The 15,094-nt window shown below is 45.3% G+C and overlaps 1 protein-coding gene across 10 annotated transcripts in view; it reads right to left on the reverse strand.

The window, feature by feature from the left end:
• Window positions 1-15,094, reverse strand: part of DENND2A (DENN domain containing 2A) — a 98,572-nt gene that overhangs the window by 38,132 nt on the left and 45,346 nt on the right. For 8 of the 10 annotated variants that reach the window (XM_015095408.3, XM_027968874.2, XM_060415154.1 and 5 more), the window contains 3 exons: window positions 10,271-10,398; window positions 8,601-8,722; window positions 1,806-2,006 (listed from right to left, as the gene is read on the reverse strand). In XM_015095408.3, the coding sequence (XP_014950894.2) occupies window positions 1,806-2,006; window positions 8,601-8,722; window positions 10,271-10,398 (451 nt within the window). The remainder of the gene's footprint in view (window positions 1-1,805; window positions 2,007-8,600; window positions 8,723-10,270; window positions 10,399-15,094) is intronic. The other 2 variants (XM_027968876.2, XM_060415156.1) reach the window with 1 other exon arrangement.

Below are 15,094 nucleotides of genomic sequence, written 5' to 3' on the forward strand. Positions count from 1 at the left end.
CCGATGATCAGCGTGCAATGTGCGCTGCGCCCTGGGTGGGGCAAGGCAGAGCCAGGAGACAGGAGGGGAGAGAGCCCTGAGTCCTGCCCCAGGCCCTCTCTGCCCTCTCCCAACCGCTAGGCTGCAGGTGTTAGGTCACCTGACTCTGACTGCCCTTAGCCTTCAGGATGCACTCTTGATTATCAAGGTGACTTAATTTCACTTGAAAAAGAATGAAAGCGATGGAGGTGGTATTATGGCTCAAAATACTGATGAACCAAACTGAGTCAGGAGGGACCAGCTGGTGAAAAGGTCCTTTGACTTTTAGGTCAATGGGTCACTTTGAAAAATCGGATGAAACCTATAGACAACCCACCTCCCTTCCTTGTATCCCCTCAAACTCATCCATGTAGCTTCACACGATTTAATGCATTTCATGATCCTCTGAAGTCCATCTGCAGACTCTGAAATGAAGAATTCCTTCTCTAAAAGTTCCTGTAGTGGGGGCTTCACTAGTGGTCCAGCGGTTGGGACTCTGCCTTGCAATGCAGGGGACACTGGTTTGATCCCCCTGGTCTGGGAAGATCCCGCAGGCTTTGGAGCAACTAAGCCCATGCACCATAACTACTGAGCACAAGAGCTGCAACCACTGCAGCCCGTGTGCCTGGAGTCCATGCTCCGCAATGGGGGAGGTCACTGCAATGAGAAGCCAGCATACCGCAGTGAAGAGTGGCCCCCATTCACCACTAGAGAAAGCCCACGTGCAGCAACAAAGACCCACCACAGCCAAAAAACAAACATTTTTAAAATATATTTTAAAAAAGCTCCTGTAGGAAGTTGGTACCGAAGTGTCCAGCATAGAATGACAGGCACTGCAGGGGCTGCACTGAGCAAAAGGAAATATGACACCAATGTAAGAAAGAGCAGCCACAGTTCATGCACACCCAAGCCACTGGGCCTGTTTTGCCTTCAGAGCTGAAAAGAGCCAGAAAAGATATATATATATTTTAATATATGTATGTTTTAGAGAGGAGAACCTTGTTCACATAAGCCCTCCATTGTTTAATTTTTTTTTGGCCACGCCACAGGGCACGTGGGATCTTAGTTCTCCAACCAGGGATTGAACCTGCGCCCCGTGCAGGGGGATCAGAGAGCCTTAACCACTGGACCATCAGGGAAGTCCCAGTAAAGATGCATTTCTGACAAGAGCTCCCTCAGAGCACAGGCTCCATGTGGTGCCCCTCTGCAGTGGGAGGTGATGGAGTCTGAGTCAGAGTACCACGGATGGGGCTCTGCTTTTTCAGGCCATGAAGGAGGGAGATGTGGCCTTTTTGAGGCTGGGCAATGGAAACACACTTTGGGATCATGAGAGTCGTTAAGCAGGGAAAGACATGGCTAAGAGGAAGGCTGTGTGTGTGCACGCTCAGTCATGTCCGCCTCTTCGAGATTCCCATGGACTGTAGCCTGACGGGCTCCTCTGTCCATGGAATTTTCCAGGCAAGAATACTAGAGTGGGTAGCCATTTCCTTCTCCAGGGGGTCTTCCTCACCCAGGGATTGAACCGTGTGTGTCCTTCTGTGTCTCCTGCATTGCAGGCAGGCTCGTTACCATTAGCGCCACCTGGTAAGCCCTACAGGACCCCAATTACTGTGACCAAGGCCCAGCTAGCTCAGCTGCTGGCTTCCCCAAGTCTACCTGGCCTGTGGTGAAGCAGGTGGGAGGGCCCAGTGATTTGATCTCTGCCCAGACTCCTCTGCGGCCTTCCTTTGCAGGGAAGTGTGGATGTGGGGTGCACTCCTGAACACGAAGCTTGTTGCAAGCCTTACCTTGGGTATCTTTCTCTTCTTCCTGCCGTTCTGCAGGTCCCCGAGGTTAAAGAAAGTGTCATCAGGGCTGCTGGGGGTGGAGGGAGGGCTGATTTTGGAAGGGGACCCAGTTCCATCCCGACTCAACTTCCTTGTGTCCAGCAGTTTGAAGTTCCTCCTTTCTGAATTTTGCCGAAAAAAGGCAGGTTTGGACAAGGACTGCTGTGAGGGGAGAGGAAGAAAGAAGAGCAAATAAATACAAAGAGACCCCTGAGAGATAAGCGGTGCTGCCAGTGACGGAGACCAAGAAGGTCAAGAGGAGAAGCTCGTCTAAGTCCCCAAGGGTACACTGAGGTCGTCTATGCTGTTAAGGGCCTAAACACTTATCATCCAATTATGGAAAATGAGGATGATAAAGGATGCAAGTCTAATCCACTCTCTCTTTTTAGACAAGTGGAAACTCACCTGGCTCTATGCCATACCTTTACAAATGAGGCTTTCTGACACCATGTACTAGAAGTTACAAGACTTATGTTTAGCTTTATCCCTGTCACTGGCAAGGGAAATTCCTTCTAATACAAGGAATTTCACTTCTCTGAGCCTCAATATCTGATTTTTAAAAATGAGCTGTTCTAAGGTCAAAAGGCCAACAAAAAAACAATTAAAAAATCTGCGATTTATAGAACTCATTTTTTCCTAATACATGCTACAAGGTAATGAGAAGACTAACAATTCAAAAGAAGAACAGGCAAAAGATAAGGACTGGAGGTTTACAGAAAAGGAAATATAATAATTTTCAGATACATATAAAAGATTCTTAGCTTCACTCATCAGGAAAAAAAAATGAAAACGCCATTGAAGAAATATTTTTTTTTCTTGAAATCTTTATTGGAGTACACTTGATTTATACCATTGTGTTAAGTTTCTGCTGTACAGCAAAGTGAATCCTTATTAAGTAGTTATCTATTTTACACATAGTAATGTGTATGTATCAATTTCAGTCTCCTAATTTTATCCCTTCCCCCCTGATCCCCCTTAGGGAAGAGGGGGTGGCAAGGAAGCTACGTGCCTTGAGCCTCGAAGACGGAGCTGACCTGGACTCAGCCAGGGTTCATTCACCCTTCCTGTCTGAATGTGGCTGGTGGCTTAACCCCTTCCAGTCCTCGCATGTCCCTGTCTTACTGCCCCAGGAGGCCAACAGCAGGGAACTCAGAGGGTCCTTGATATAAAATATCCCACCTCATCTTTACCTATCTCAACCTCACTCCTCCGCTCGCTTACAGAAGACTCCCCCAGGGAGCACTGGGATGCCATTCACACACACATACAGTTGTTATCCTGTGTCCACAGGTACACACATTCACATAACACTCAGACTATACACCCATAGGAATACAAAGGCAGGCACGTGTGTTCTGACCACTGGGGACATTACACTAACGTACCACCGTGGCATTATATTAAAACAATGGCATACCTTGCAGGCAATACAAATCAGTTTTAAAAGAAATAAATGGCATGGGGAAGTAGTCATGATAAATGTAACAGAGCAGCAAAAAAGTATCTACGAAAGAACTGTATATATGATATCATCCCAAATCTTTTTTATGTACACACACACGCACACACACACACACACAGTGTGACACGGTCTGGAAAGAAGTAAACCAAAGTGTCAACAGTGGTCTTCTCTGGGTGTTGGGATTACATGCAATGGTTAAAAGGCTTTTAAAACACACACACATACACACACATATATACATAATAACCATCTGTTTTAGAAAAAAAATACGGGTGAGAATAAAGAAAAAATACAAATTCCCAATTACAGATGATTTTTTAATTTACACTTCTTGGTATTTAAAACGGATTTTACAATGAGAATGTTCTGCTTTTAGAAAACGAGGTAATTTTTTAAAAGGACATATATTGAAAGCCTAATTCTATAGCTTAAGCAAACATACATAAATAATAGTTATGCTCCAGGCACTAGTCTAAGTGGTATACAAGAATTAATTTGATTAACCTTCACAAGACCCCTCAGTTGTTCAGTCGCTCAGTCATGTCTGACTCTTTGTGACCCCATGGAGTGCAGCATGCCAGGCTTCCCTGTCCTTCACCATCTCAGAGGAGTGTATTATCATTCCCGACTTTTACCAGTGACATACGGATATACAGCGATAAGATAATTTGCCCACAGTCACACAACTAGCAAGCGGTCTACGTGAGTTTGAACAGAGGCAGTCAAGCTCTAAGACCTGCACATTTGACCAGACACCGCCCCTACATAGCCACACGAGGTGACAGATGGTTTGTTGGTGGAAGATGATGTGGGTGAGCTACCCAGGTCAACCAGTGATTTTTTTCCCCCTTAAGTGTCAATACACAAGAAAGAACATTAGGTTTCCTTTATTACAAAAAATAGTTTCTATCATATTCGCTGTGCTGTTCTACGTGTGGGAATAACAAGAAAAGAAAACAGCCCCTTCTCAGGAGCTTGCCTCGCGTGTTTGTAAGCATCAGCATCGGCCCCCAGCTGCATGTCTCTAGTGTCTGAGGAAAACCTGTCCAGTCACTCCTCACCTTTCTACTAGAAAGAGGCACAATCTAGTTAAATAACCAACCCCTCCAAGATGTCTTAGGACCCTTCTGTGGCTGGCAGAGGAGGCTGTCATGGAAAGATTGCTTCAGTAAGTTCTAAGTCCCAGATGCAGCCCAGATGTGGCAGACACTCCATGAATACTGGAGCGCTAATGGAGGTGGTGGAGAGGTCTGCGGCTGTGCCCGAGGACGGGGACACAAACCAGACACCCAGATGTGGGAAAGCAGAGGACTGCGCATGACGCACGGTCTTCCTGATGACTCGCAAAGGCCGCAACGGCCTGCAAATATGAGTGGCAATCAGATGTGCATTGGGCAACTGGGTTATCTTTCTGCAGGATAGCGCCTCTGGACTTCAAGTTCTCATTGACAGGGTTACCTACTGTGTTTCACTGCTTTAAAAAAATTAATTATTAAAAATTATTAAAATTTAATTATTTTATTTTTGGTTGCACTGGGTCTGGGTTGCTGCATGCAGGCTTTCTCTAGTTGTGGCTCAGTAGTTGCAACTCTCTGGGTCTAGAGCGCAGGCTCAGTAGCTGTGGTGCACAGGCTTAGTTTATCCCTGGTACGTAGATTCTTTCCAGAGCAGGGATTCAATTTGTGTCCCCTGCACTGTCAGGCAGATTCCAATCTATTGTACCACCAGGGAAGTCCTCTGTTGCACTACTTTAGGGACAGAGGACCAAGGTTTTCTCTAGCTTGGCAGGAAGGGGAAGAAAAGAGCTGCTAAGGGACTTCCCTGGTGGTCCAGTGGATAAGACTTCACCCTCCTAGTGCAGGGAGCCTGAGTTCGATCCCTGATTGGGGAATTCGATCCTGCATGCATACTGCAACAAGCCCGCATTGCTGCAACAAACATCCTGCGAGCTGCAACTAAGATGCAGCACAGCCAAAATAAATAAACATTTGGGGGAAAAAAAGAGAAAAAGGCTACTAAGACTTTATTTTCTGATCCTAGGGAGGATCACCCAGTTTTGCAGGCAGATTTGCTTTGGGTAGATGTTTTCCATTGTTCTGAAGTAGAACTGAGTAAGATACGAACAGGTCAGACTGGGTGTGACAGCCTTCTTTTTCCTTTTTAAAAGATTTTTATTGGAGTATAGTGGATTTACACTGTTGTATTAGTTTCTGCTGTGCAGCAAGATGATTCAGTTATACATATCCACATATCCACTCTTTTTTAGACTCTTTCCCCATCTAGGTCATTGCAGACTATTAAGCAGAGTTCCCTGCGCTATACGTAGGTCCTTATTAGTTAACCGTTTTATACACAGTAGTGTGTATATGTCAAACTCAACCTCCCAATCTATCCCCCACCTTTCCCCACTGGTAACCATAGGTTCATTTTTTACATCTATGACTCTATCTCTGTTTTATAAATAAGTTCATTTGTACCTTTTTTTTGGGATTTCAGTTATAAGCAATATTATATGACATTTGTCTTTGTCTGATTCACTTCACTCAGCACTACCGTCTCTAGGTCCATCTGTGTTTACTGCAAACGGTATCATTTTGTCCTTTTTATGACTGAGTAACATCCTACTGTATCCATGTACTACACCTTCCTTTCCTATTCCTCTGTTGATGGACTTCATGACCTAGCTATTGTAAATAGTGCTACAGTGACCACTGGGGCATGCATCTTTTCAAATTACGGTTTTCTCTGGATGTATTCCCAGGAGTGGGATTGCTGAATCATATGGCAGCTCTATTTTTAGCTTTCTACAGAAACTTCATTCTGTTTTCCATAGTGGTTGTATCAATCTACATTCCTATCAACAGTGTAAGAGGGTTCACTTTTCTCCACACCCTCTCTAGCACTTATTGTTTATAAGTGCTTTCTTTCTCCAAAGAAGAAAGACAGATAGCCAAGAGGCACGTGAAAAGATGTTCAACATCCCTAATCATTAGGGAAACGGAAACCAAAACCACAATGAGGCCTCACACCGGTCTGACCTCACACCGGTCAGAATGGCCATCATCAAAAAGTCTACAGACAGCCTTCTTCTAAGCCAGACTCATTCACTGAGGGAAATGAAGGATTCCCTAAATGCTGAGCACATCCAAATTCCAGCGAAAACACAAACAACACATTTCAAAGGCAAGTAGAAACTATTGGTCAGTTATTGGCTGTCACGGATTATTCATGATCACGCTCTTTTCCATAGGAGGAGAAGACAGCAGTTAATCGGTTTTGTCAAGTACAGTAGCAATTGATTTGGGCCAGTAAGATCCAGCCTTCGTGAAAGGTTCGACCTTCCACTCTCTTGAGGAAGATTCCCTTTGTGACTATCAGGCCTTATGTGTATACCCCCCGCCCGCCAGCCAATGCTGACCTCAAGCAGAGCCTAGAGAGGAAGTTGGCTTCTTTTCTTAGGCTGGAAACAGATCCTTTTAATGGGATTTAAACTGATACTTGTAGCCTGGATTTGGTCTCCATTTAATTTCTTCAACAACTAAACCACTGTATAACAACTACTTACGGGAAACACAAAGAAACCAAATACATACTTTCTGACCTCGAGGAGCCTATAGTCTAGCTGAGGAGATATTTTTAAGACATATTACATGACTCAATAGATGGTTAGATAGCATCACTGACTCAATGGACATGAATTTGAGCAAACCCCAGGAGATAGTGAAGGACAGGGAAGCCTGGCGCGCTGTCGTCTATGGGGTGGCAAAGAGCTCGACACGACTTAGTGACTAAATAGCAACATGACTTAAGTCAGACTTCAAACCATCAAAATAAGAGATGTCATAAGATGGAATATGCAAATTAGTGTAAAATGAATGCTTAGCCCATTGAGTGTTACAGGAGAGCAGAGGGGAGCAAGTCCCAGGGACTAAGATGGCCTGGAGGTTTTCTGAAGGAGGCATGATTGAGCTGGGCCTTACTGGACTGGGAGAGGTCCAGGCAAGAGCCAAGGGCAGAGGCAGAAATGACCTAGCGCAGGGCTGGGCAGAGCACAGCATGTGGACCGCATCTGGGCCACCACCTGTTTCTGTACAGGCCACGAGCCAAGAACAGTTTCACTTTTAAATGACTAAATATATATATATATACATACATATATATATATATATATTTATTTATTTATTTATCTGACATGTGAAAATTATATAAAATCAAATTTCAGTGTCTGTAAATAAAGTTTTATTGAAACACAGCCTCACTGACTGTTTACATATAGTCTGTGGCTGCTCCATACCACAATGGCAGCGCTGAGCAGTCAAAACAGAGCCATATATTCATTCCCTGGCTCTTCAGAGAAAACATCTGCTGCTCCTGGGGCTATGACATCAGAGGCAGTTAGTAGGCTTCGGCCGGAGAGAAGATTTTATATGTAGGAACTGTGGGAAATGGGTGCCCAGGGATCCATTATAAAGAATGTGTAATGTTATGTTAAAGAATATGAATTCATACTAACGTGTTCTCTGTTTCTTTGTCATTTCAAAAGTATATAAATGAAATCATGTAGTATGTAAACCTATGAGAGTGGCTTTGTTCACTTGCCATAATTCTCTGGAGATTTATCCAGGTTGGTATACATCAATAGCATATTCCTTTTTAATGCTGAATAATATTCTATCATATAAATGTGCTGTACTATATATAACCATTCACCCACTGAAGGACATTGGAGTTGTTTCCAGTTTGGATCATTACGAATAAAACTACAGGTGTTAAAAAAGAAGACTATGAATTCAGTTCCTAGGCAATGTGTTGAAATTATCACGTATGAGAATACAGTAATATTATCTGTATGTACAAAACTGCAAAAGGTTCAAAAAGATATCCTGAGAAAATGTCGGTGTTCCTTCCTGACCTCTAGATACCCAGACAACTCTGCAGAGGTGCCTGCTAACTCATTCTTAGCGACCGTTACAGAGACATTCTTGCGCATTCACAAACATATATGAGTTTACGTCAGGACATTCTTCTTCACAGCTGTGTAGCGTGGATGTACTATCTCATTTACAGCTGGGGAGAATTCTGAGCCGGACGCTACAACGCTACCTTAGGAAGCCTTGCTGAGCAGAGGGCTCCAGGAGAACCAGACGCAGGAAGCAGAGGCAGGCCGCTGACGAGCAAATCCAGGAGCCTGCAGTGAGGATGCCTGGCATTCCCGTGTAACCCAGAACCCCAGCCGGCTCAAGGCCACGGTGCTGGGGACCCCCTCCCTGCACCGTTTCTCTGGGGGCTCATACCTTGGCAGGTGTGTCAGGGATGGAAGAGGTGGGAGAACCTGGAAAGTTCAAGACACACTTCTTCCCGAGGCAGCGACCATGTAACTCAACGTCCTCATAAGGGTTTTCCTTCATGGGCGGATCTGCAGTCAAAGGCAATGAACAGATCAGAAACTGGGAACACCAAGGAAGCTCTCCTTATCAGATCTCTAGCCAACACCTTGGTCTGTCCTTGTGGGGATGTGTGTTGTCTTGTTATGCATTCAGCCTTCCTCTTGGTAACGGATCTCGGTTTTCACTGGGGTAAGTCTCTGTCTCCCCATTCTCAGATGTGTGAGCTTCACTCCCAGTCTCAGAGCTTAAACCAATCTGGCCTCAGGGACCGCTCCTGGAAGGGCTCATATTCCAGGCCTAAGCCCACTGTTGCATGGCATTCCTGGACTCTGAAGGTGAACAGGGACCTAACCCAGTCTAGTGAGAGTGAACCTCGGGGTGTTTGCTGGGACTTGCAGGAGACAGGCTTTCCTTTTTGCTGCAGGCAGGGACCCTGGGGAACTGATGGCAGCCATCATGGAGATCGTGGGGCACCTGCTGAGAAGGGAGCTAACCTGAAAGATAAGAAGGAAGAGAAGCCAGTTCTGGTCTCGTGATACAACCAACTCCCTTTGTTGTTTCAGCTGGGTTTTCTGCTCCTTGTAACTGAAAGCTACCCTGCCAGGCACACACTAAGAGGAGTCTAGATCTCGTATCCATTTTGGACCTGGCACATCTACTGCATTGGCAGGAACCTGTCTCTGGCTGCTTGGACGCAGTAATTCAAATAGCTCGGCTTAGTATCCCGCTTCTTCAAGTCTCACGTTTCTTCCCACCTAGGAGTTTATTCCAGTGCTGACGACTGTGTGCATGCAGGAACGCGTGTGTCTGCCCGATCTGCCCCTTGCATAGGCACACAGATGGGTTTTTCCCTCTCACCAGCTCGTTTCTTCCCCGCCACCCGCCACCCCAACATATGCAGACATAGTCTGAGTGTACATCTCACTGAAACTGTGATCCTCCCTGAAGATTTTAACTCACCAAATCTAAATGCACACAAGCCCTGTGAATCTGAGTCCTGTTTTTGAATCAGAGAATTCTTGGGAGCAAGGCCAAAGTTACTTTTCAAATACATTTCAGTCTGAAGTTTGATGGCGTTACTGCCACATTCCTACAGTTTTGGAAAGAGTACGGTAGTCTTCAGTTTTCCTTTATTCAGTAATCACTACAATTCACCAAGAGTCTGTCACAAGCCAGATATTTTACCTACCATCTTCTCCAGTCCTCTAACACTGTTAAGTATCTATCATCCTCCTTAGCACAGAGATCAGAGAAACGAAGTTCAGAGATGCTAAGTGGCCGGCCTAATGTCACACAGCTAACAAGTAGCAGAGTCAAGATTCAGGCATAGATATTGAGGCTCCAGGTCCTGTATGTTTTCCACGGTCGCCACGCTGCCTCCCTGGCCATTCATCGCCAGCACTTCCTCTCATTTTCTCTCACGTATTTCATCCTGGGTCACTCGTCCACCCGCCTACCTGGCTCTCTCATTTGAGTACTTGTTTGTCCTCCAGCGTGTGTGTGTTTCAAGCAGCCAGCCCCACCTCCCTCCCCCTCCTTCTCACAGGCAGACTGATGCAGACATTTCAGCCTCTTACCTAGAATGTCTTCATAGACGTTCTCCTCCGATAAAGTGCGTGTGAGCCCCAGCTTAGTCTGTGCGTACCAGTCTACCCTGCTGTTCTCAGAGGAAGACTGCAGTAAGTCTTCAAACTCATAGGACTTCCTGGGTTGTACAAGGTGGGAAGAAAAAAAATCCAAGAACTTAAATCAGATTAGGCTGGTTCAGAGAATATATGCCATAAAAATTTTTTTTCCTTGTAAAAATTTCGAATGCCAAAATCAACTCTGTTTCTTGTAAGACAGTGTGAAAATCTTCAAATGTGAGATGTGGCTTTTACTTGTGAGAATGTTTACGCTATTATGCCAACTAAAGATTGTAGAGTATACATTTAAGTACAAACCCCACTTTGTAAGTAAACATATGTAAGGAGGAGATAAAAAAGAAAGGAAGTGAAACATAGAGCTGCTATCTCAGGACTGAGGGATGGCCTCTCTTCATTTTGCTTTTCTGGATTTTCAAATGTTCTACAGAACACACATTAATAACCAGAAAGGAGCAGTGAGGGCCAGTTCAGAGCAGAGGAGAAGCCTGGGTCCCACCTCCTCTTTCTTTCACCTAAGTGGTTATAATCAGACACCCAAAGGTCAGCTGAGGCACCCCACCAAACTCTGAGATCTGTATAAACATGGCTGGCTCTCTGTCTGGGGCCTGGCTTATTACCACCCTTCCCTCATCCTACATCCACTAGAACTGAATAAATCTAGACACAGATCCTGAATCCTTCATTCACAAGTTTTTCCTTCTTGGATAAACTACCTGAGCTGAAACTTAGTGTCCTGATTTGTAGATAGTAATTAGGACAGTAGATAGGACTATCCAAAAAATAGAAAAGAGAATGTTTATAAAATCCTTGGCACCTAATAAGCATGCAACAAATGTTAGTTATCATGGGAAGGGGGATAAATTGGGAGATTGGGATTGACATATCCACACTACTATATACAAACAAGGTAACTAATTAAGAACATACTGTTCAGGAAACTCTACTCAGTGCTGTGTAATGATCCATATGGGAGTGGAGTCTAGAAGAAAGTGGATATATTCATATGCATGGCTGATTCACTTTGCTATACAGCAGAAACTAATACAACATTGTAAATCAACTATAGTCCAACAAAAATATTAAGACCTAAAATGTTACGTATTATTATACCTGCAGTAGGAATTAGCAACCCACTCCAGTATTCTTGCCTGGAAAGTTCCAGTGTCAGAAGAGCCTGGTGGGCTGCAGTCCTTGGGGTTGCAAAGAGTTGAACCCAACTGAGTGACTGAGCATACCAGCTATTTTTATTATTGTTGTGGTGCTACTAATTATTTATGTAGCCAGTGCTGTATTTACTGAGGGAGGCACTGCGCTCAGGGTTTGATAATGAAGGACTAAAACAGTCAGAGTCCTTGCCTCAAAGAGCTTACATTCTAAGGAGGAACACAGATGTTCAACCAGCTCACACACAAGTTCAATAAGAGAAAAGTACAGGTTGGGAGGATATGGAGGAAGGTGCAGCTCAGGTTGGGGGATGCATTAGGGGAGGTCTCAATGAGAAAGTCACTCACTGAGGCTGAGATTTGAAGAATAAAAAGAACTTAGTCGGGGAAAGAGTGCCCCCAAAAGAGGGATGGGCGTGTGAGAAAGTCCTGAGGTTACAGAGACCTCGGTGCATTTCAGGGAATGGCAGACAGACAGACAGTCAGCTCGCTGGACTGCAGGAACAGGGTGGAGAGTGCCGTGCAGCAGAAGGGCAGAAGCAGGCAGAGGCTATCTGCCTGCTTGCCAAGCTTTGGGGATCTCTTGCATTTAAAATGTTTCCTTTTCCACTAGCTTCTTTCTCTTTCTTTTAACACCCATGTGACGCTCAGTCGCTCTGTTGTGTCTGACTCTTTGCAATCCCGTGGCCTGCAGCCTGCCAGGCTCTTCTGTCATTGGAACTTTCCAGGCACGAATACTGGAGTGGGTTGCCATTTCCTTTTTCCAGGGGATCTTCCCGACCCAGGGATTGAACCTGAGTCTGTGGATTCTTTACCACTGTGCCACCTGGGAAGCCCAAACATGCATGGGCTTCCTCTATCTTAAAAAGCCTTCCTTTGAAGCAATGGCCCTTGCAGTTCTGCTATTTCTCACCTTCCTTCCTTGCCAATACTTTTAACTGGGGGGAGAGGAGAAGCAGGGGTTATTCTCTTAGTTTACCATGGTTCACTGGTTTTTCTTTCCTTTACTCTCTCAACCTGTCCGTATGCATCCTTTTTCTGAAATCCCTCCTAAAGGTCACGAGTGAGTTTCTGGTAAAACCTAACCACTCTGCTCCTTTCATTGCATGATACCACTTGGTCTCTACAGTGAAAGGCAGCAGCGCTCAAAGTGCGACCCATGGGGCAGGGCTGGGTGCCAGCTCTTACCAGTCCTTGCTAAGCTAAGTACAGAGATTGACAGTAAGTGTTTATAAACTTTTCAAGCAATCTGAAGAATGGACTTACAAAACAAACAAACAAACAAACTGAGGTTTGTATACTGATGAGATTTTTTTCTTTTCATACCTCTTATAATCCTTTCTTACTATATTTTACAAAAGTGTTGTTCACATTGTTCAGCAAAGGATGGGGCACACCTCTGGAGGACCTGAGGAGGCGGATGCAAGGCGGCCCTAACTCCACACGCCCTGTCAGACCACTCTTCCTGGCCTGCACTGGCAGCTCTCTGCCTCTTCCTCTTTCTGGGTGTAAGAGTTTCCCAGGGCTTCTCCTCTTTAGGATCTATACTATTGATTGATTGGTTGGCTGTGCGGCTTGTAGGATCTGAGCTCCCCGACCAGGGACTGAACTCAGGCCCCAGCAGTGAAAGTGCACTCCTAACCACTGGAAATCTGCACATCTGAATTCATCGCCCCTTATCTCCACCCCACCCTCATTCCTTAATACTTGAACTCGGCACTTAGGAACACAAAGACGGGCTTCTAGGCTGGATTTCTATGGCCTTAAGTCAGGCCGGGAGGCTCAAACTGTCATCTGGGGTTCTGGGGCTTAGGAACAGAAGGTCATGCCCCAAAGGAGGGGATACCAACCCACGAGCCCCTTCTTTTTCCCCTTGAGGTGTCCAACGAGGAGAGGAAGGACTGAGCTTCAGAGCTCTGCTAGAAGGGGCTGGGGGAGGGGAGGCAGGTCTGAGCTGTTTCTCTAAGATAGGAATAGGCTGTGCTGTGAACCCACCCTGAACACTTCCTAGTCCGGGTGCTGTTAGCCCAGGGTGGCAATAGCCAGCAGGTGGACTGGGGCTGGAGGTGTGGCCCAGAGCATGGTCAAGTAACTGGCTAAGAGGGGCCAGAACTCCTGGATTTCCCCTGCTGGGCCAACCAAATTTTACCAAATCTAGGTCTCAGCTAGAGTCCTCAGCACGTACACTACGTGGTAGGGAAAAGGCACGCTGTTCAGAATCATTCATTCAATACTTACTGAGAGCTGACCGAGTGTCTATCTTGGATCAGCACATTCAAACTTTACCACAACCCTGTGACGGATTACTGTTATTACACACATGTTATGCACGAAAAACAGGTCCAGAGACCTAAGGTAAACTGTTCCCAGTTACAGCAGGAGAACCCGGGAAATCTGGTTGGAGTAAGGCAAGGCAGGAGGAGAGCTGCAGTCACAGGCCCCAAATTAAAACAGTGGGAGTTTCCAAAGGTTTTTGTGTGGAATCTGAACTAATTTTAAAAATGTATTTGTTTATTTACTGGCCTCACGACTTGTGGGATCACAGTTCCCCAATCAGGGACTAAACCTGGGCCCTAGGCAGGGAGAGCTCAGAGTCCTAACCATTAATTTCCAAATTAATTCCTATATAAAATGATATTATGCATTACTGAGCCCTGCCCAGGTAAGCCCTCTATCTCCCTCTATTTTCCATAATGCAACTGAACTATATGATGAAGAGATGCTATGAACCCTCACAGGGCACACAGGTGGGAGGCACTTCCCTGGGAGCTGAGCGTTTCTGCCACAGCGGCAGGAAGCTCTACTCCCAGCAGCAGAGGGACAGGGTGGTGGTCACTGCCACAGGTAAAGCCTTGACTGCCTGGGATTCCAGCATGACCCTGCCTAAGCTAGGTCTTTTCTTTGATTGCAGAAAGGGGCTGCAGCTGGGCCTTGCTTTGCCCTGTAGAGAGCTCTATCATTGTCTGCTGTTAAACACCTTGCATCTCATTTGAGGTATCGATGAAGCAATATTTGTATAGGTCAAATCTTAAAATAATAAAATTATTATAAAATATTTGTGAAATAGGGGGCTTCGCAGGTGACATAGTGGTCAAGAATCCGCCTGCCAATGCAGGAGACACAAGAGATGCTGGTTTGATTCCTGGGTTGGGAAGATTCCCTGGAGGCGGCCATGGCAACCCACTTCAGTATTCTTGCCTGGAGAACCCCATGGACAGAAGAGCCTGGCGGGCTACAGTCCATGGAGCTGCAAAGAATTGGACATGAACGAGTGACTGAGCATGTACGCATATATGAAATAATATCTGAGTAGTTTAAATGTTTTAATAATAAATGCCCTAACAATAAAGATGTCTGTATGCTAAAGGCTCTCCGAGTCCCAGTGGACGGCTCCCTTACTTCAAGCATATGGGACGAGAATCTGGATCATCTGTTGGGGTTTGTTAGGATGGGATTAGCCTGTAATCCAAGTAGCTGCTGTCAGACACTCTGGGATTTCAAGCTATAATTTGAATGTTATTTATGATCTTTCCATATTTTCAAGAATAAGATGATAATACAAGGTATCAGCTGTATTTTGCATTTGGTTACC

Source organism: Ovis aries, chromosome 4 (assembly GCF_016772045.2).
Source record: "Ovis aries strain OAR_USU_Benz2616 breed Rambouillet chromosome 4, ARS-UI_Ramb_v3.0, whole genome shotgun sequence".
NCBI classification, from domain to species: Eukaryota; Metazoa; Chordata; class Mammalia; order Artiodactyla; family Bovidae; genus Ovis; species Ovis aries.